At 54.6% G+C, this 18,178-nt stretch overlaps 8 protein-coding genes and 1 non-coding gene across 9 annotated transcripts; 4 read left to right on the top strand and 5 right to left on the bottom strand.

Moving 5' to 3' along the window:
* Window positions 1–346: 346 nt before the first annotated feature.
* On the top strand, window positions 347–432 carry J4E84_004326. Its single transcript has one exon. It is a non-coding gene; the product is annotated as a tRNA-Gly (tRNA).
* Window positions 433–1,586: 1,154 nt separating this feature from the next.
* J4E84_004325 (uncharacterized protein) lies at window positions 1,587–2,063 on the top strand (the record flags this gene model as incomplete). Its single annotated transcript, XM_049386933.1, has 1 exon — window positions 1,587–2,063. The coding sequence occupies one exon, from the start codon at window positions 1,587–1,589 to the stop codon at window positions 2,061–2,063; it is 477 nt and encodes a 158-aa protein (XP_049245703.1).
* An 884-nt stretch (window positions 2,064–2,947) lies between these two features.
* J4E84_004324 (uncharacterized protein) lies at window positions 2,948–4,449 on the top strand (the record flags this gene model as incomplete). The annotated part of the gene is made up of 2 exons (XM_049386932.1): window positions 2,948–3,196; window positions 3,277–4,449. The coding sequence occupies 2 exons, from the start codon at window positions 2,948–2,950 to the stop codon at window positions 4,447–4,449; spliced, it is 1,422 nt and encodes a 473-aa protein (XP_049245702.1).
* Window positions 4,450–4,873: 424 nt separating this feature from the next.
* Window positions 4,874–5,625, top strand: J4E84_004323 (uncharacterized protein; the record flags this gene model as incomplete). Its single annotated transcript, XM_049386931.1, has 2 exons — window positions 4,874–5,332; window positions 5,398–5,625. 2 exons carry the CDS (start codon window positions 4,874–4,876, stop codon window positions 5,623–5,625), a joined length of 687 nt encoding a protein of 228 aa, XP_049245701.1.
* Window positions 5,626–5,857: 232 nt separating this feature from the next.
* Window positions 5,858–6,895, bottom strand: J4E84_004322 (uncharacterized protein; the record flags this gene model as incomplete). The annotated part of the gene is made up of 2 exons (XM_049386930.1): window positions 5,858–5,945; window positions 6,003–6,895. 2 exons carry the CDS (start codon window positions 6,893–6,895, stop codon window positions 5,858–5,860), a joined length of 981 nt encoding a protein of 326 aa, XP_049245700.1.
* Window positions 6,896–8,023: 1,128 nt separating this feature from the next.
* Window positions 8,024–10,261, bottom strand: J4E84_004321 (uncharacterized protein; the record flags this gene model as incomplete). Its single annotated transcript, XM_049386929.1, has 1 exon — window positions 8,024–10,261. One exon carries the CDS (start codon window positions 10,259–10,261, stop codon window positions 8,024–8,026), a length of 2,238 nt encoding a protein of 745 aa, XP_049245699.1.
* Window positions 10,262–10,922: 661 nt separating this feature from the next.
* On the bottom strand, window positions 10,923–13,330 carry J4E84_004320 (uncharacterized protein; the record flags this gene model as incomplete). Its single annotated transcript, XM_049386928.1, has 2 exons — window positions 10,923–11,264; window positions 11,315–13,330. 2 exons carry the CDS (start codon window positions 13,328–13,330, stop codon window positions 10,923–10,925), a joined length of 2,358 nt encoding a protein of 785 aa, XP_049245698.1.
* Window positions 13,331–15,033: 1,703 nt separating this feature from the next.
* On the bottom strand, window positions 15,034–16,463 carry J4E84_004319 (uncharacterized protein; the record flags this gene model as incomplete). The annotated part of the gene is made up of 5 exons (XM_049386927.1): window positions 15,034–15,355; window positions 15,405–15,799; window positions 15,853–15,977; window positions 16,033–16,128; window positions 16,184–16,463. 5 exons carry the CDS (start codon window positions 16,461–16,463, stop codon window positions 15,034–15,036), a joined length of 1,218 nt encoding a protein of 405 aa, XP_049245697.1.
* Window positions 16,464–17,229: 766 nt separating this feature from the next.
* VMA11 (v-type proton ATPase 16 kDa proteolipid subunit 2) lies at window positions 17,230–17,632 on the bottom strand (the record flags this gene model as incomplete). Its single annotated transcript, XM_049386926.1, has 3 exons — window positions 17,230–17,272; window positions 17,320–17,405; window positions 17,453–17,632. The coding sequence occupies 3 exons, from the start codon at window positions 17,630–17,632 to the stop codon at window positions 17,230–17,232; spliced, it is 309 nt and encodes a 102-aa protein (XP_049245696.1).
* Between the last annotated feature and the right edge of the window lie 546 nt (window positions 17,633–18,178).

The raw sequence follows: 18,178 nt of genomic DNA, 5'->3' as shown, positions 1-18,178 counted from the left end.
ACATGCGCTGGTTCTAATGTGGTTGAGCTGAGAAAGTAGAGACTCGTTGGTTGTTGATGTCCACTTGTTGCTCGTTCCCTTCAGAGATCCCATATCAGACTTTAGAACGGCTGCTAATCCGAATGATACACGGAGCTAACTATTGACAAGGCAAGACTTCGCGAGCGGGGATTGGTGTTGCATGAAGTGGGGCGTTTAGCAGATGGAGAAAGCTGGGTCGAAGCGAGAGCGGGGTTCAATTGCAGCTTCCAACAATGCAATGTTCGACTTGTCGAGACGCTTCACTCATTCGTCCTGCCAACATCGCTAAGAATATAAACATCAGATTTGTTCAAATGTCCATCAAGCATTCTTGGTCCAACGGTAGGATAATTGCCTTCCAAGCAATTGGCCCGGGTTCGAGTACGTTCTATTCCACATCCACCATCACCAACACATCACTAACACTCAATAGCTCCCGGAGGATGCACAGCTCCTTCTCACGATTGCAACGTTGACTACTTTTTTTTGCGTTCTCAAAGTCCAGATCCGCCTTTGGGACATATCTGCAGCGGACTAAATTTTTATTTTGATGATTCTGGTTCTGAAACTCCATTGGGATATTCTAATAGTGCTCTACAAAGTACCTTCAACCCGTGTGTGCTGCAGGCCTAGAGCTGGCTAAACTCTTGGGCGCGACACACAGTGCGGGGTGCTGCCTTTGTTATCAAGCACCATCTCGCTTCTGACCTGTAGGTGATTAGGTAGCAACACAGGCCATTAAAGTGGACAGGCCTAGAGCTATTGCTTGGTACTCGAGAGCTTGTTTTTTGACATGAGACATGCATAGCAGTTCAGCTCGCATACTGGACTGATAACACGTACGTTGCCGTCCTGGAGGACACACGGATTCCTGCGGGACTTTGCAGCTCCGTGTCAGTCCAACGCAATATTGCGTAACAGCTATTGATGATCTCGCTCTACTCCGACGTTACCAGCGTGCTGGACAGAGAAGTGATAGCTGGCACATTGATTGCACAGACAAGCTCCAAAGAGCGCGACCTAGCCACTCTGACGGGGACAAGCCTTCGCACCCCTCAAAACCGGTGACCCCAAAATCATGGTTCAGAGGCATATCATCTGCATTGATTGGCTTGCGGCTAGCCCTATATCGCCATCGGAGCCTCTGATGGTCTGGCTCTTCGGCTGGATGCGTTGGCTTTGCAGTGCACTGCGGGGCTTCAGACGCTCGCTCCGAAGTGGGGAGTCGGTGAGCTCACCTGAGGAACATGGCGAACTGGAGGCCCCGCCTGAAGTTTAAGGCGTCTGATTGGACGCCATGTTGCGAGATTGTAACAAGTCACCGACATCTTGATTGAGCTGCCATATGCGCCAAGTATGTGCTGAGGACACACATGAAAGGAAATGACGAGGATGTTTTGCGGCGTAGGTATTATATAGCGTGCTGACAGCCTGACCTTTGAGCCTCACACCTGGCCTCTGCAGTCATCCTTGGTCATCTTCGCCTGCAATACGCTGCTACTCTCATACGTAGAGACGAATACGACTCTGCAAACATCTCTTGATCTCTCTGTGAGGCCATCAACATGACTTCCCACAATCAGCCCATGCCGCCACCAATCCGGACGAATACTGTTGATTCGCAAAAGTCACGGTCGTCGTCGGGTCAAACCTCTCCACCCTATTCTCCAGCATCACCAACGGCCCGCGCAACAGCTTCGCCGACCGAGGCGTCTTTCTTCGGCGCCATTTCAGCGCGCATCCGCGGTCGCTCACGGAGTCGCTCTCGTGGAGCCACGTCTCGCAAACGCTCCAAGTCGCCCATGGTCATGCCACCCGAGCAAGCACCTTACTCACAAAGGCATGCTTCCGCTACAAGCCCTATCAGCCCGACGCGACCAACCGCAGGACCTGTACAGAGTGACAGACCTAGCATACAGGCTGCAGGTCGGCGAAGCACAAGCGGAAGCGACCCATGGAAAGGACGGCATTCGAATGACTGGCTGTTCAATGGGTACTCGCTGACTGCTTCGGCAAAAGAGCTGGTTCAACGACGGAAGTAAGCAGTATGGTTGGCTGATAGTACTGCTGGCGGTACGACGCTCGCTAGCGGGTGTCTGGCAGCGTTTCACGAACGTTACGAAGGACGATAATGATATGGCTGAACGGATTTGTTTCGAGGTTAGCGGGTTTACTGGGAGGCGAGCAGGGCAACTGGGCAGATCGCGGCGTTGTTGTCGCTATCTTCACTCGCGTTCTTACTGTCATTACCTTGGTTGTACATTAGCTTTAAGCATGCGATTTGACATTACCGTATCGAACGCCATGTGTCGCATGTCGTGATGCCACGTTTGTCAGATGTGCTCGCATGCTGGAGTGGCGCGGCTCCACGTTGAACCATATCTAGGTACCAAATAACAGAGTCGTTCCATGCTAGCAAAGATGATATGGCATGTCAGAGAGTTCGGAGTGGATTTGCGTAGCTTCTTTACATAATCAGCCCTACTGACTCGCGGCGTCTGCTCCGGTCCCGCACCTGCCATGCCATGTACCAGGTACCAACGATCTCACCGCTGGAGTGAGTACCTTCATGTCTTCCTGTGCTCTGTGATTTTGCGGTGTTCGCGACAAACACGCGACGATGATATCGACACTTGAAACGCGTTGTTCGGACTCCCTTCGTCGCCCTGTCCTATCATCGGAGTAACGACATGATGCCCCAGGTAGCCTAATCTGCTGCGTCGAACCCCGAAGGATGACCCACCACCCCTCAGTCACGCCGCCTTGAGGTTGATCATCGTTCGGTACAAATATACGCATTCCGAACCCGGGGGGTATCGTTCGTCACACCGCATCGGCTTGTCCTTCAGTGCTGGCACCGAACAGTTCACGTATTTAAAAGTCTCCAAACCTCTCTCCGCTGCCTACCCCAATCCTCGAACCCACCATGAAGCACGAACGCGCCACGCTTCCGACGCCTACCTCATCAGACTCTTTCTGGCACAGCGAGCCGAATGAGTTTCTACTGGGTCATTGTACGACAGAGGAGTTGCCCGCCGAGGCTGGCATCGTTATCGTGGGATCTGGTATAACCGGCGCAAGTGCTGCGAGATATCTTTCGGAAGACGAAAGGGCTGCTGGCAAGAGTATTGTCCTGCTCGAGGCCCGAGAGGCATGCTGGGGCGCTACAGGAAGGGTAAGACGATAGCGTTCATTCCTCATACTTAATACGGAACAAAACATCTGGCGCACACTTGCTGACGATTGCGCAAACAGAACGGTGGCCACTGCCAACCTCTCCTCTTTGACCGAAGCAGCGACGTCGCCGAATTCGAACTCAAGAACGTCGCCGCAGTCAAATCCTACATCCAAGATAATGGCGTCCCTTGCGAGTGGCGCGACGTAACAGGCTGCCGCACATTCTGGACAGAAGGTGCAATGAAGGAGGCTGAGAAGGAGATCGAGCATCTCAGGGAGACAGCACCCGAGATCGCACGCCACGTCACCATTATCAAGGACAAGGAGGAGTTGCAGAAGCATCGCGTTTCGCCCGACTGTGTCGGAGCGACGCTGAGTGAAGGAGCTGCGAGTTTATGGCCATACAAGTTGGTTACGTTTGTCCTCAAGAAGCTCATCAAGACTGGCCGCCTCAACCTACAGACCAAAACTCCCGTCACCGAGATCACCTCGTCAGATGGCACGCACATCCTCCACACACCCCGTGGCACCATCAGCAGCAAGACCGTCATCCTCGCAACGAACGGATACACATCAGCTATCTTACCTCACTTCGCCGATCTCATCGTGCCATGTCGCGGGGAGATGTCAGCCCTTTTCCCACCTGAAGGATCGACCCTTCTGCCAGACTCATATGGCATGGTCGGAGCACTCGGTCAGCCAGAAAACAACGACGACTACCTCATCCAGCGCCCATTCGAGGGCGTTCCGAACCCCGGTGGTCATCTGATGTTTGGTGGCGGCCGCGGAGCTGGGAACTTCCCAAGCATAGGCATCTCAGATGACAGCGTGATTGACGAAGGCTCCGCTGCATATCTCCGGGGTGCGCTATTGAAGGTCTTGAACTTGGGAGGGCAAACTGAGGGCTTAAATGAGCTTAAGGCTGCGGCACAGTGGACTGGAATCATGGGATATTCTCGTGACGACCACCCATGGGTGGGGAAGGTGCCCGATAGAGACGGCTTATGGCTAGCCGGCGGATACACAGGACACGGTATGCCAAACGGTACATTATGCGGCAAGGCAGTTGTCGATATGGTACTGGGCGAAAGCGACGGCAAGGACCTGACCGCCGTGCACGAGGAGATGGTTCAGAAGGGAGACATCCCCAAGAGCTACATCATGACAAAGGAGAGAATTGACCGGGCAAGGCAGATGCTTACGGTACAGCAACAAGATGCGCAGGGCGTACACATGAATGGTGTTGTGTAGATCTCAACGACAATGCTATTCGCTCTCTTCGCATTGGTGTACTCGTATCGTAATCGTTGAACTTGCTCATCCTATATTCCTGTGATATACGTGTAGAGCAATGTTATCGGCCGTGGAGCCATCATCACTATGTTTCGTAGCACAAAGATGCCCTATGGATCAATCGGCATGCAGATGTTAGCGTCTAAGGCGTCCACGGGTTACTCCGCTTCCAAGATTCCCCCACTGGAATACCAAGCCCGGCCGATTACCAATGCCCTACTTTCCATAATTGCACTCCCACAAGGTCTCAAGTACACAGGCCAATATCAGCATTGATCGCGAACAGTCAACATAATCATAACACGGCATCATTGCCCGACCAACGTCTCATCTTCGTTAACCATTGCACCTGTCAACACAGTCAACCCCTCCCAACCTCAACATGGCAGCGAACCCTCTCCCCTCGAAGATCGGAGTCATCATCTTCCCCGGCTTCCACCTACTCGACTATGCCGGCCCCCTAGATGCCCTCAACATCCTCTCCGCCGACCACCCTCTCACGCTCTGCACCATAGCCGCAACACTAGACCCAGTGCCAACCCAGAACTCCTTGCAAGACAAGCAAGGCTCCCAATTCTCACAATCCATAGTGCCTACTCATACATTCGACAACGCACCGGATGATCTGGAGGTGCTGCTCCTCCCAGGTGGGCTGGGATCGAGGGGACCGGAGAGCGACACGTGGATGAAGCCACAGGTCGAGTATCTCAAGAGATTGGATTTGAGCGGCAAGGGAAGCATTAAATGGGTTCTTACTGTTTGTACGGGGAGTGAGATTCTAGCTAGGACTGGCTTGTTAGATGGCAGGAGGGCTACGACTAACAAGCGCGCGTTCGGCGATGTAAGTAAACCTGTTTTTTTGCATCCCTTACTTCAATTCCAACATGTTATTTACTTTTCACAAAGGTCAAAGCCAAGCACCCGAATGTCCAATGGGTCGCAAAGGCTCGTTGGGTTGTGGACGGTAATATCTGGACTAGCTCTGGTATTTCGGCTGGGATTGATGTGACGTTTGCGTGGATTGCGGAGGTATTTGGCGAGGAGACGGCGCAGTACGTGGCGGATCGGAGTGAGTATGAGAGGAATGTTGATGCGGGGAATGATCGGTATGCTGAGAGGTGGGGAGCTGTGTAGTCAGGTACGAAAAGCGGACGTGTTAGTCTATGGGAACAATAAGCATCACCTTGCAAAGTATCTCTGGGTAGTGAAGTAGTTCATGTCATGTGAAATTGAAAAATCTTGTCTATAATGAATATCGCTATGCTGGAAAAGCTATCAAGGTCGTAACGCTAATATGATACGGAGTGACCGCTGCAACAGACGCAAACATCTATACATCTAAGATCATCGACGAAGAAGAAGAAAGCTACTTGCGGCTGCGGAAAGCGGCAAAAGGAGGGAAGAAGTATGCGGGGTGGAAGCACGTCAGCACCGTGCAAGCAATAGCCAACATCCTGAATAATGTATTAGTATTCTGTCTTGCAGCAAGGATTCGGATCAGTGAAACTTACATTCCATCGAGGAGCAAGAACTCCTTCTCATTCCTCATGAGCGAGTTTCCCCATCCACCAGCCATCTCGGGCAAGCGGTAGATACACCTGATAAGCACAGTCGTGTATGCGAGGACGATCATCCAGCCAAACAGCTTGATCTTCGCCAACCGCACAGTTCCCGTCTCCTTGTCCATCTCATACGAGCTCTTCTCGCCCATAGCCTGCTGGTTCCTCGCCTTGCGGTACCGGAACACGTAGACGAGGACAAGACCACCACATACCGCCATGGTGACGACCTGGAACGCAATACCGGCGACAATCAGGTTGTTACCCGCGTCGATGAGCGCCTTGTTCGTTGTGCCACCCGCAGCCGCCATACCACCACCGCAAGCCTGGAGAACGATAGAGCCGAAATCGCAGCCGATGAAGATCCACGGGTAGAGACGCGGCTTGAGCAGCGAATGCTGAGGTCCACAGTACAAGACAAAGTGCTTAAGCGTGAGGTAAATCGCAGCAGCAACGAAACTCGGGCCCAGAACCAAGCAGCAAATCTGCAATTTGAATCCAGACTCGCTCCATGGGTTATCATTCATGATGACACGGCCCGCATATCCCGCTGCTTCGAGGAAAGTTCCTACGGCCAGTGCGGCAGTGTAGGTCCATGTGCGGCTCAGAACACCCACGACGAGCGTGCCGATGCAGAGGATGCCGAAGAGGGCGCAGAGGAAGGCGTTGGCGCCCAGATTAGGGCGGTACCCGTAGAGCGTTGCGAAGACGGGGCATTCGGGGCTGACTTCGAGACATTGGCGGAAGTTTCCTTTGGGCCGGTCTTCTTGCGCGGATACGACGACGAGGAGTTGCGTTGCTAGGGCCAGGGCGGCGATGAGGCCGGTTCGTGCGTGGGAACGCATGGGGGGCGAATGTGCAGGAACGAAGAATGCGGACAACGATAGACGACGAACGAAGATGTGGGATTACCAGAACGTCTACTCTACAAAAGAAGAGCAAAGATCCAACACGAACGAGAACGCGGGCGAACAACGTGGGTAGGTGGACTAATTAATCCCAGCAGCCAGCGCCCTCGCACTCGCAACAGCCTAGCCCTTTATCATGCACGTAGTATACCCACCGACCGTATACACCGTGTTTGTGCTGCCAGACGGCGCCTCTAATCTCTTTTGCCTCGCCAGAACGGAGAAGGCTCTAAGCGACGCAAGTCTTGCCGTGCTTGACCGCGCGCCATTGGCTCAAGGCCGCGGCTCCACCCAAAGTCATTGACGCTCACGCCTTGGCCTCGTCCGATGCATCTAAGCGAGGGCGTGTCGCGACCCGGCGTATGGGTCGTGTTGCGACGTCTTGTACCCGCGGCACGCCGTTTCACCGTTTTCGACCGCACGTGGTGCGATAACGATGGGGGCTCTGCCTTCCGTTTGCGGTGGCGGGGTGCGAGGCCTTCGCTGCTGCCTTCATTCTCCATCACATGGAAGGAAGGCCTGTGGATGATGGGGGGCTAGTGGCTTTGGGGGTGTGGCGTCGTTCGGCTTTGGTTGTCGGGTTGCCGTCTTCCCGGTCGTTTCTTCGTTTATCATCTGTTTTTCGTTTCGGCTGGCGAGGCTTCCGTCTCTAGTGTTTTGGAGGCGAATACTCGATGCTGTTTGGTTCTTGGGGTAAGACTTTTTCGCACGCGCACGCGCAAGGCGCGCGAATGCTTACAGTGTGTAGGTGGGCTCCATGATGAGTGGATGCGTGAAAGATGACATGTAGTTGCTTACTGGTAGATTGCGCTAGCCGACTTGGCTTCCATGACCGTTGCTTCTGCAGGCGCACTCAACGGTCGCTTTCTTCCTTACCAATCACTACTATTCTTAGTCGGATTCGCGGGGCTTATGGACTCCGTCAGTCTTCACTTCGACATATACGAGGTATGCGACTGATCGTATTCGTGATTCATATCAATGCTACGCTTTCAAACTCCGTCCAATGCAAAACCCCCTTCCATGAAGCACCCAAACTCCCAATAATGCTATAAATGAAAATCTTCAGCCTGCCACATCCTCAACCCTAACCCACCGCTCTTCCAAAGCAAGCACAACCAACTCCTTCACGCTACCCAGACTCTCCTCTCTGCCCAGCGCGACAGGACACAGTAGTTCACTGACATTCTGCAAAACCTTAAACAGCCTCATGGCCTTCTTCTCCAATTTCTTCTTATCCACCTCACCGTGTTTGGAAAGGACAGGACGAGAAGAAACGTGATGGGGTGCGGAAGAGACAGCAGCGAGGTGGTTGAGGAGTTTATGCAGTAGGAAGTGCATCCACACAAGATTTGTCTTGGGGTGGAAACCACGCCAGACGTCTTCTTCAGACGCCTCTTCCGTCGACATCGGTGCAACGTCGAGTACCGTCTCCTCGCCGTGTTTCCTGGGCGATCGCCGAGGCATTTCTGGTTCGTCGTCGCCCGAGTCGAAGCGGATGTGGGTGTTCTTTCTAGGTGAGCGGCGGGGTGTGACTGGGGCTTGCTCTAACTCTTCCTCTTCAACATGTTGCTCTTGCGGTACATCCAACGGCTCGTATTGCAACGGGTTGTTGAAGAGTGCTGCGCCGCGCATATAGCGGTAGATCTCATATTGGTACTCTTCACTTGCATCGCCTTCGAAGAGCGCGGGGTCTTTGTTGAGATCCAGATAAGCGACGTCGACCATCTCCTCACTCGCAGATGCGGCTGTGGAGCTGGAAACATGAGACATGACAGACGTCCTGCGGGATCGGGATAACGAGGCGAGGATGTCTGCACGCGACAAGGTGTAATCGATAACAGTCGTATCGAGGCCGGTAAAGCGGAGTTTGCGTCGCAAAGGGTCTTTGATCGAGGGCTGCAGCACGTCTCCACCTGAACGTGAAGACCGAACGCAGATGTTGCCGAGATGCAAGTCGCGATGCTCGAATTGGCACGCCTCTTCTGCCTTTCCTACGCTGATCGCTACCCCCCAGAACACGTCCCAAGCTTCCCATATCGACGACATGCCACCTGTCTCCATAATCTTCTCAACATCCGTACCAGCGTCTTGCATTTCTACTACAGCCCAGAGCTGGTACTCGTCGTAACTGGTCTTCTTGCTGGGATCGGGGAATTCACTCTTCTTTCCGCGTGGCCGCGCCTTGTTCCATTCCTTCCACGCATCGTTGAAAGACGCTGAAGGTCTACCCTGCACAATCGTGAGGTCGCGGAAGACGGTAAATCCAGGTATGTGGGTGAGATTCTGAAGGAGCTTAACCTCAGAAGCAACATCATCAACCTGTGACTTGTACGCGTCGTCCTGTTCACGCTGCTCCATCTCCTTTTCTAACTGCGCTTCGCGATCTCGAACCGCACGAGTGTGTAGCTGGCTTGGTAAGGGGACAGCTGGTGGTGTCTTGAGCGCTACGAGTTTGAGCACCGACTCCTCCTTAAGACCATTCGCAGGTGATATCGCAGATAATCGGTATACCTCTGAGAACGAGGCCTCTGCAATCTTGGTAACTTGGAAGTGCGGTTCCAGCTCGTCTGACCACTCCTGAAACCCTATAAGCTTCTTTCTATCACTGAGCGCCAGTAGTGGCGAAGCATAGGCGGTGTATATATCTTCAGGTTCAGGTGTTGGCTCGGGCGTAGGAAGGCATGCTGCTGGTTGCGTCGAGGCTGGTTTGGAATGAGCTGAACCCATGGGCACTGGAGACTTTGCAGGCGTAGCGACTACATCCTGGGCGACGATAGTAGGAACCACGCGTTTCTTCTCTTTCTTCGGTTTCGGGATCGATCGAGCCAGTTCGTCAACGTTGTGTGAAGCATTGTGTAAGGCGTTGATGTTGCGGTCGCTCAGCACCTTTCGCGGTCGACGTGGCTCTTTGAGCATACTGACTTCATCCTCCTTGGGGCCCTTGATGGATAGAGCCTGCATGCTCTCGTCCAGTGCATCTTCGAATGGGACGACATTCTCCTTTGTGGTATCCTCGTTGCGCCCAGGCTTCGATTTGCGTGACCGCGATCGTTTCCTCAACGTACCCTCATCTTCCACAGGTGATATTTTCTCTATTCGTAGTTTGCTCAATCCCTGCTCCAACACTGACACATCTTCTCTTTCTGGTTCTGTTTGTCGCCGTAGGTCACGTGTCAGGCCGCTAGCCGCATTTTCCTCCTCATTTTCTCTGTGCGCAACTCCTTTCTCTGGCGACAAGAACGTTGTGAATGCAGTCCGCCCTCCATTCCTCTTCTTTCCGTATACGACTTTTGCGGGCATCTTCGAGACCTGAGCGAGTGGTGTAGTCGGTTGTCGATTCGTTGAGGCTCGATGGAGGTGCCAGGGTTTGGAGGGGTCTCCACGACGGAAAGTCTAAGCGAGCCGTTTCCACGGCAACAACCTAACGCGTGGGCGAGACTTCCTTGAATCACGACATGTCAGGAGCCATCATGCGCTCGAAGGATGACGTATTTCGTCAAACCGCGTTTTACACATGATCAAGACCAGTAATGATAGCACGGCAGCGACAGTTTGGAGAGGACCGCAAACGATTCCGCAGAATTAAAATTAAAATCAACAGGTACTCTGTGATGTTACAGAGGCCTCTTAGCACCTCCCAATGCGATATCAAATGAACGCTCTTCCAATTGAGCGTCTAAATCGTGTACATGTAAAGTGAGAGTCCAATCTCCCTTCTAAACCCAGAAGCAGATTGCACGAAGAAGTTGCCCAAGTGACCGGCAGACGGGCAGAAACTGGGTAATGGGACTAAACGCTGGACAACAAGACAAGGGTGCTAGGCAATCGGACAAAAGAGAAATAGGGTCCTTGGAAAGCGTTGGAAGGGCCTGAGGATGTGATGTTGGGACAATTTACAGCCAAGTGAATTTCGGTGATGGATAGGTGAGTAGTTTCGGGGATTGAGGAACGACAACGGAGCTCAGTTGTCGCCACTGTCAACGTCAGCTGGCGGCGTCTCCGCCTCCTCTTGTAGTATGGGTTGTGGTATGACACCGAGACTCTTGCGTTTACTCTTTCTCTCTGAGTCTCCGTCTTTCTTTATGCCATTTGCCTCAGAGGACGCGGTAGTGGGGCTCAGTGTGCTACTCGATTTCTTGTTCGGGGCCATGCTTGAGTAGCCTACGGTGAGTTTGGATGTGCTGTCGTTGTTCTCGGACTTGTCGGCAAAGTCTTTCCACTTGCGCCAACCGTCGAAGTCGATGAGTGCTTGCATGCAGCCCCACTCCTTGACTTTGCGTTCAAGCCAGACAAAGTTGACAGGCTATGACATATGTTAGCATGAATTTACTGATATAGGACGTGAGTCCTTACCTTGGTCAAAAAGTCGTTGCAACCAGCCGCCAGAGCCTCGTGTCTGTCGCTCTGCAGCGAACTGGCTGTAAGCGCGACGATAATGACGGGACTCTTGAACATGCCCTTGTCACCGAGACGGTCATCCTCGCTCAGCTCGTCTTTGCCGTTGCCCTCTGATCCAAGTCTATTGTTAGGGGCCTCACTACTGCCACTGCTGAAGACGCCAATGCTGTTGACACGCTCCAATCGTCGAATCTCCTTGGTAGCCTCTAGACCGTTCATGACTGGCAGCTGAATATCCATGAGTACCAGATGGAACCCGCCGGCCTTCCACTTGGTGACGGCCTCTTTTCCGTTCATTGCACGCTGCCATCTGACCTTCAGACGCTGCATGAAAGCACCCAAAACTCGTAAGTTAATGATGTTGTCTTCTACAATCAACACATTGATGGGCGGCACTGAGCCGTCCAAAAGACCGGCTGGCAAACTCGGTGCTTCCACCGGCGGCTTTGGTCTCCGCTTCTTCTTATTGTTCGGTTGTGGCGATGATATGCGCGGGGTGGGCGGAGTCGACTCATGGAGGGTTTGTGAGTGAGAGATGGGATCGGCCGAAGCGGGCGGCGTAGGTATCGCATTGTTCGAGACGGCAGAGTTCTTTGCGTCGGAGGCGGAGGAGTCATGGCGCGGCCGGTTTGGAGGGCGGACAGACGTGGCGGAGGAGGGAATGCCGCCGCCGAGGGTGGTTGGTGAGGCCGTGTGCGTTCTAGGGAATTTCGGTCGATGGGCATGCAGCGGCCCTCGTCTGGTACCGCCCGGGGACGGCAGTGCAGGCAGTTGTCCGGTGTTGAGCACGGCTATTGAGTGGGGCGCATGAGGCAGAGGCATGCGGGCCTCATGCGGCTGGCCCGAGGCAGCGGGAGAAGGAGCGACGACGGGCATGGGCGGGAAGTACTCGGTCTGTGGGTGGACGCCATCTTCGTGGTGGTAGTAAAAGGGCACGCGAGGTGAGGGCTTGGGGGTCCTCCGTTGGGGCACGTCGATGATGAGGGCCTCGGTCACGTTCTGGCCGCCGGGGAAGTAGGCATCCAGGGTGCGGCACATGTCCTCCTCAGGGCCCAGGGTGCGGTCTCCTCCCCGCTGGTTGTCGCGCGGGATGATGCGCAGCGTGACGTCGGGCGAGTCGAAGCTCCTTCCCAGCGAATTGGCGTACTTCTTGAGAATCATCTCGCGGACGTCGTCGACCAGGTCGTCCTCGCGGATCTGCACCAGCGTGGCCGAGGCGCTGGGCCGCTTGACCCAGATCTTGCGGTGCAGCATGCCAGCGCTGAAGTGGGCGGGTGCTCCGCCAAAGTAGTCGGCGACGGTGGGCGGGCCGGTCTGGATGGCAGCCTGGGGGATGTCGGGGACGAGCAGCTTCTTGATTAGCTGGGCATCGGTCTTGTTGACGACGGACTGGCGGCGGACGAGGGCGGGCGATGGGTTGTGCGAGGTATCGTTGCTGCTGGCGGGGACAGGCTCGGTGGTGGTGTGGTCGCTCGGGGCGGAAGAAAGCGACGATGGCTCGGCGCGGTTGAGCTCGGCAGGCTGCTGCACTACGGGGTGGAGAGGCGTGGGCGCCTCGAGAGTCACCTCTGGCAGGACGACAGGCACGTCGGCAGAGGGCGGGCGCTGGTGGTGGTTGTGGTGGTGGCTTGCGGTGCTCGCGATGCTCGTGCAGGTCGAGTGTCGATCTCGCGAGGTGTTCAGGCTGCCAGTGCTGCCGTTGCCGTCGGCCTGACTGTCGGCGGCCACTCCAAGCACATCCGACCTGACCATGCGCGGATCAGCTGTCTTGTCGTCGGGAGTCTCCGCGCCAGACACCTCGGGCAGCTGCTGCAGCGAGACGCTCTTGCGGAGGGAGCTGGTCGGCGGCGGGCGCGCATGCCTCTCGCTGCCATGCGAGGAAGTGAGTGAGCGTGCACTGCTCGACGTCGCGCTGCTGCGTCTCAACAACTTGGACCGCGCATTCTGCAGCCGTGTCTTGATACTGCTCATGCCAGCAACCAGCCGGAGGCGCCCAGCATGCAGTTTGGAAATGCGCTGCGAGGCCGTCGTGGTGCGGGCGTTGGGTAAATAAATGGCGGCCTGGCTGCTAACGAAGCTATGGGATGCGCTTGGCCTGCTTGTCCATCACTTGCCGGTAATCCAAGAGGGTCGTGATGCGGCGGCCACACCAGAAAGAATAGACAACTACGATTAGAACAAGAACAAGAAGGAAAGGGGCATGGATCGATTACTACAAGACACGAAAAGGAAATGCGTCGTGTTGTGCTTCTTGCAAGCAAGTATTACCATGTTAATCTCAAAGCGCGCTTGGGCCTTGGAAAGAGGAGCGCATTCCCCATGCCCCCTCTCACTTATGCCGCCCAACTTCCAGGCTTGCCACTGGGGTGTGTGCCCAGTCTGCCTACGTATTTATCATGCCATCAAGGCCCTGGAGTGTCCAAGACGTGTTTGAACCCAATGACAGCAACAGAGCGCATCACAGCTGAGCGCCTGAATTCTGCTTCACGGGCTACCCCAGCGTGTTCCATCGCCAACTCATCTCCACCTCACCTCCTATCCGCTCTGGGCCGCCTGTACGTAGCTCCTGTCACCCGCACACCCATCGTCGATTCCTCCGGATCTCGCGATGCAGCCTTCGCCACATGTATGCACCTCGTTGCGATAACCTGATATACGGTACGGTCTATGCCAGATGTGGTGTGGCTGATGAGGGCACCACCGCAGCCAATTGGCTGACATGTGCAACCGCACTTCCTAATACGTCGCTACCATACATAAGTAGTCGCCAACTGCAACGCTTATCACGAGAAGCGCCTGACACTTCTTCAGAATTTGAGGAGTCTACTCGACTTGTTGCGGCGGTCAAACGCCATCAAAGTTTCTAGTAGACATTCAGGTCACAGTTGTGTGCCATCGCTATCCCAGCTTGTTGTCGCCAACTCATCTATCACGGCTTTATATATCACACTTTTGGCCCATTCTTCCACATACGACCACAGGAACAAGATAAATAGCGCTTCCCGTTTGCTCAGCGGTACTCAAGCTTGTTACCGGCAAATTAGTAGTTTCTTGGGTGACCCGAAGCGAATAATTGCTGTTGTATGTTTTTGCCATTTTTTTCGCCATTCTTTGAACATGCATATGCGTGCGTTCACACTTCCATCGCCTCAGTCAACAAGGTAATCAAGCACCGTGGAGCCTACGTTGGTGTTGTGTCACCTACTTTGCATGTTTCCACATTGATGTAGGCTGCAGACCCGCTCAGCCTTTTTCCTTGTATGTGGTGCCATATACTTGTTTCCTTGGATGATGGGCGAGAAGTGAAACCGTGAGCACGACAACCAACGTGGACAGATTGAATGGTAGTGAGCATCGACGGCTTGGACCTCATACATAAGATACGTTCACATTTCATAGAGCTGGTATGCGCTTCATACCAAAGCGTACTACCGGTATCGCTTTCAGCACATGTGATGTGCGTGGCAACGGGGAAACTCGTCATAGCAGCAAAATACCCCACCAAGCACAAAGCCCCCTTCGCCTTCCATTTACAATGCTTCGTGATGGGCCCGGGTTGCATATCCAATGCTCCCTCTATCCCTGTCCTAGTCTCGCTCATCGGGCGCCAGGCATCATATCCAAGGCGACGACCTGTTCTCGGGCTTCCCCTTGTGAAGCCTACAGACACAAACCTAAAAGTCCTTGAAGCTCTCTTCCCACTTGTCGCTCAGTTCCTTGGTATATGGGTCTCTCTTCTCCGACTCCGGTTCGTATTCGTCAAAGTTGCGTGTGTCAGCGGGCCCCCTTAGATGTGGTACGATGGGTCCCTGGACTTCGCGGTTGTACAGCTTCTGCCAGTCAATGTTCTTGAACCATTCGTGTTGTTTCACACGTTGAGCGCCGCCTGCGACGTTACCCAGTCGCTTGGATGTGTCGACGGTGCAGAGGCCGGAGATGAGGTCGCGTGCAGTGGGGGACATGGCAGAAGGGAAGCGCACGCGTCCTTCTACGATTCTGCGGGGTATTAGCTCTACTCTCTCGAACATCATGGATAGTTGCGTACTGCTCGTAAATCTTCATTGGGTTCTGGTCCCAGAACGGTGGTTGTCCCACGAGGAACTCGTACACCAGGATACCAAATGCCCACCAATCGACTGCTGTGCCGTGGCCTGTGTTCCGGATGACCTCGGGTGCCAGATACTCGGGCGTGCCACAGAGTGTGTAGGTCTCTCTATTCTCTACCTTCTTGGCAAACCCAAAGTCGACCAGCTTGAGGTGGCCTTCGGCGTCTATGAGTATGTTTTCAGGTTTTAGGTCGCGATATGCGACGCCTTCCCTCTCGTGGAGGAACTCTAGTATAAGGACAATCTCGGCAGCATAGAACTGTGAGGTGGGCTCGTTGAAGCGCCGTGCTCTCCGCAGGTAGCTGAAGACTTCGCCGCCGGGGCAGTAGTCGAGCTGCCCACCGTGTCAGTCATTGATGAGTGCTCGCGATAGGCGCCGCTACGTACCACCATATAGAGGGAATCCAGGGATTGGAAGCTGGCAACCATGGTGGTTATGAAGGGGTGGCCAGCCACTTTAGCCAGAACATTGCGCTCGTTCCGGACGTGCTCGACTTGCTTGAGCCGAATGACTGGGCGACGGGCGTCAGTAGATGCAAAGGGCGCATGTCGAGGGCGCAGACGTACCATCGACTTTGCGCAGAATCTTCAATGCGAAGACTTTGTTCTCGTCGCCCGCCTTTGCGTCCTTCAATCGCACCAGCCACACGCGCGCAAATGTACCTGACGTAGAGTCAGCGTCCTGTCCTCGTCTAGCGGCGTGGACAAGTATGCGCACCGGTGCCGAGGGTCTTGATCAGCTCAAAGTCTTCCTCGCGCAGGACCTTGGACGAGTGGCCGACGGGCTTCTTCTCCGGGTCAATGTCAATCTCGTCGTGGCTGAGCGTGTGCTTTTGCGCCTCCCATTGCGCCAGGTGCTGCTTCTCTTCCTCGCGCGGCCGGTCCATGGCCGAATCGGTGCGGTCGTGTAGCGGGCCAGAATGCGACGGTGAAGAGGCCTCCTTCTTGTCCCGGTGGTGTTGCATGGGGTGCAGCATGTTCTTGAAGGTAGTCGCCATGGTGGCCGGTTATGCGCCTGCGACAACGGGGTAGGGGTGCGAGTAGTAGGCGCGATCGAGGGGTCGGGTGGGTTGCTCAGGTGCTGTCTTATCCGGAATCAGTAACGGAAGCAACTCATGGCAGCAGGCACAGGCAGCGGCGGGTCAATCTTCGGGTTTGTAGGTGCGTAGTAAGCAAACGTATCGTGAAGGGCAGCCTGTGGTTAGGCGGGTCGGCCGGGCGTGTAGCACTCGACGACCGCGGCCAAGGGGCACGTTGGACTATAAAGCGGGCGCGACCAGGTGCATGCATGGCGGGGGCTTTTGATCACTCACTCAATGACGCAGGGCGTGGGGACTGGGCTTGCAACAAAGCCGACTTAAGCCTGATGAGACGGCACGCCGCTCCACTTGTCGAGTACGAACCTGATGTGTTTTTAACTTTCCGATGTGAGCAAACATAGTGCCTTTTAGGTTCCCTGTTAGCTACTGCTTAAACAGACTTCCCGTGCTCGGCCGCACAAGACGCAATTGCACGCTATCCGCCGATGTTCTGCCATTCTGCCTGCTCATCTCATTTCGATACGAATCGCCATACGAGGATTTAACATGCTATTCGACTGTACTAGATATGCCCAAAACTCCGAAAACTGTAACTCCAAGTATTGCATGCTCGTCAACTATATCTACACCATGTAGTCGTACAATTGCCCACCACCAAGTTCGTCTTTAACGTAGGAATTAAGTGTAGACGTTAAGAAGAGACAAGTATTGCGTAATTTGCACCTCAGCCACTTGCTCGGGTGTTGAGGATGAGGGCGACAATGAGTCTGAACATGTTAGCTGTTGGCTAGTCGCATCAGTCCGTTGAACGCACCCGTAAAGACCCAGAACTTCGGCGAAAATGAGGATGAGGACCATGCCGACGAAGATTCTCGACTGGCGCATGAAAGAGCGTACACCCTACATATGTCAGTGTGTGCCGCCATTGTAGAACCAACGCTACGTACGGCGTCTCCCACGATTCCAATCGCGTAGCCCGCAGCCAGGCCAGATAACCCGACTGACAGACCGGCGGCCATGTGCATGAATCCAGCATACAGCGAGTATGTATTGTCCGGCGGCGGCTTGATGTCGCTAGCGATGAGGACGGATATGACGAGGGCGTAGACGGCCAAGATACCAGACATGACGATGGGGATGAGCGACTGCCCTAGTTAGTCGGAGCACCCACAGACGCCATAGACAGCTCCTCACCTTCATAATCAGGTCTGGCCTGTATGTTCCGATACCAGCGATGCCGATGCCTGCTTTGGCTGTGCCATAGGCAGCTCCAGCGCCTGCTGCCGTTAGCTCCTGCACGTCCAAGCGGTTGGGCCGGGTCTCGTACATCCAAAGATCATCTGGGCGCGGTTCGTAAATTAGTTCGACAGCTACGTGGGAGAGGTGCTACTCACAGCAAACGCGATTCCGCTCTGCGTCGTAGGTTAGCTATGAAGTCATCAACACGGCGTGGCACTCACCATGCCAAAGAACGGCGCGAAGCTCGGCGCGAGCTCATTTGACGACATGATACCTGCTCGGGTGGTGCGCAGGTCGGGCGGGTGGTGTAGTAGCGAGGGAGTCGACGCGTGATGGGTGAGGCGTTGGATGATTGATAGTCGTTGCGCTGGGCGTTCGTAGGAGAATGGCACTAGGCTGCTTCGGGGGGCAGCACGCCCCAGCGCTTCTAATAC

The sequence above is a fragment of the Alternaria hordeiaustralica genome (genome assembly GCF_023758085.1).
Source record: "Alternaria hordeiaustralica strain BMP 2776 chromosome Unknown scaffold_6, whole genome shotgun sequence".
Taxonomy (NCBI): domain Eukaryota; kingdom Fungi; phylum Ascomycota; class Dothideomycetes; order Pleosporales; family Pleosporaceae; genus Alternaria; species Alternaria hordeiaustralica.
The sequence above is the reverse complement of the archived record's forward strand: the minus strand, read 5'-3'. Positions and strand labels throughout refer to the sequence as shown.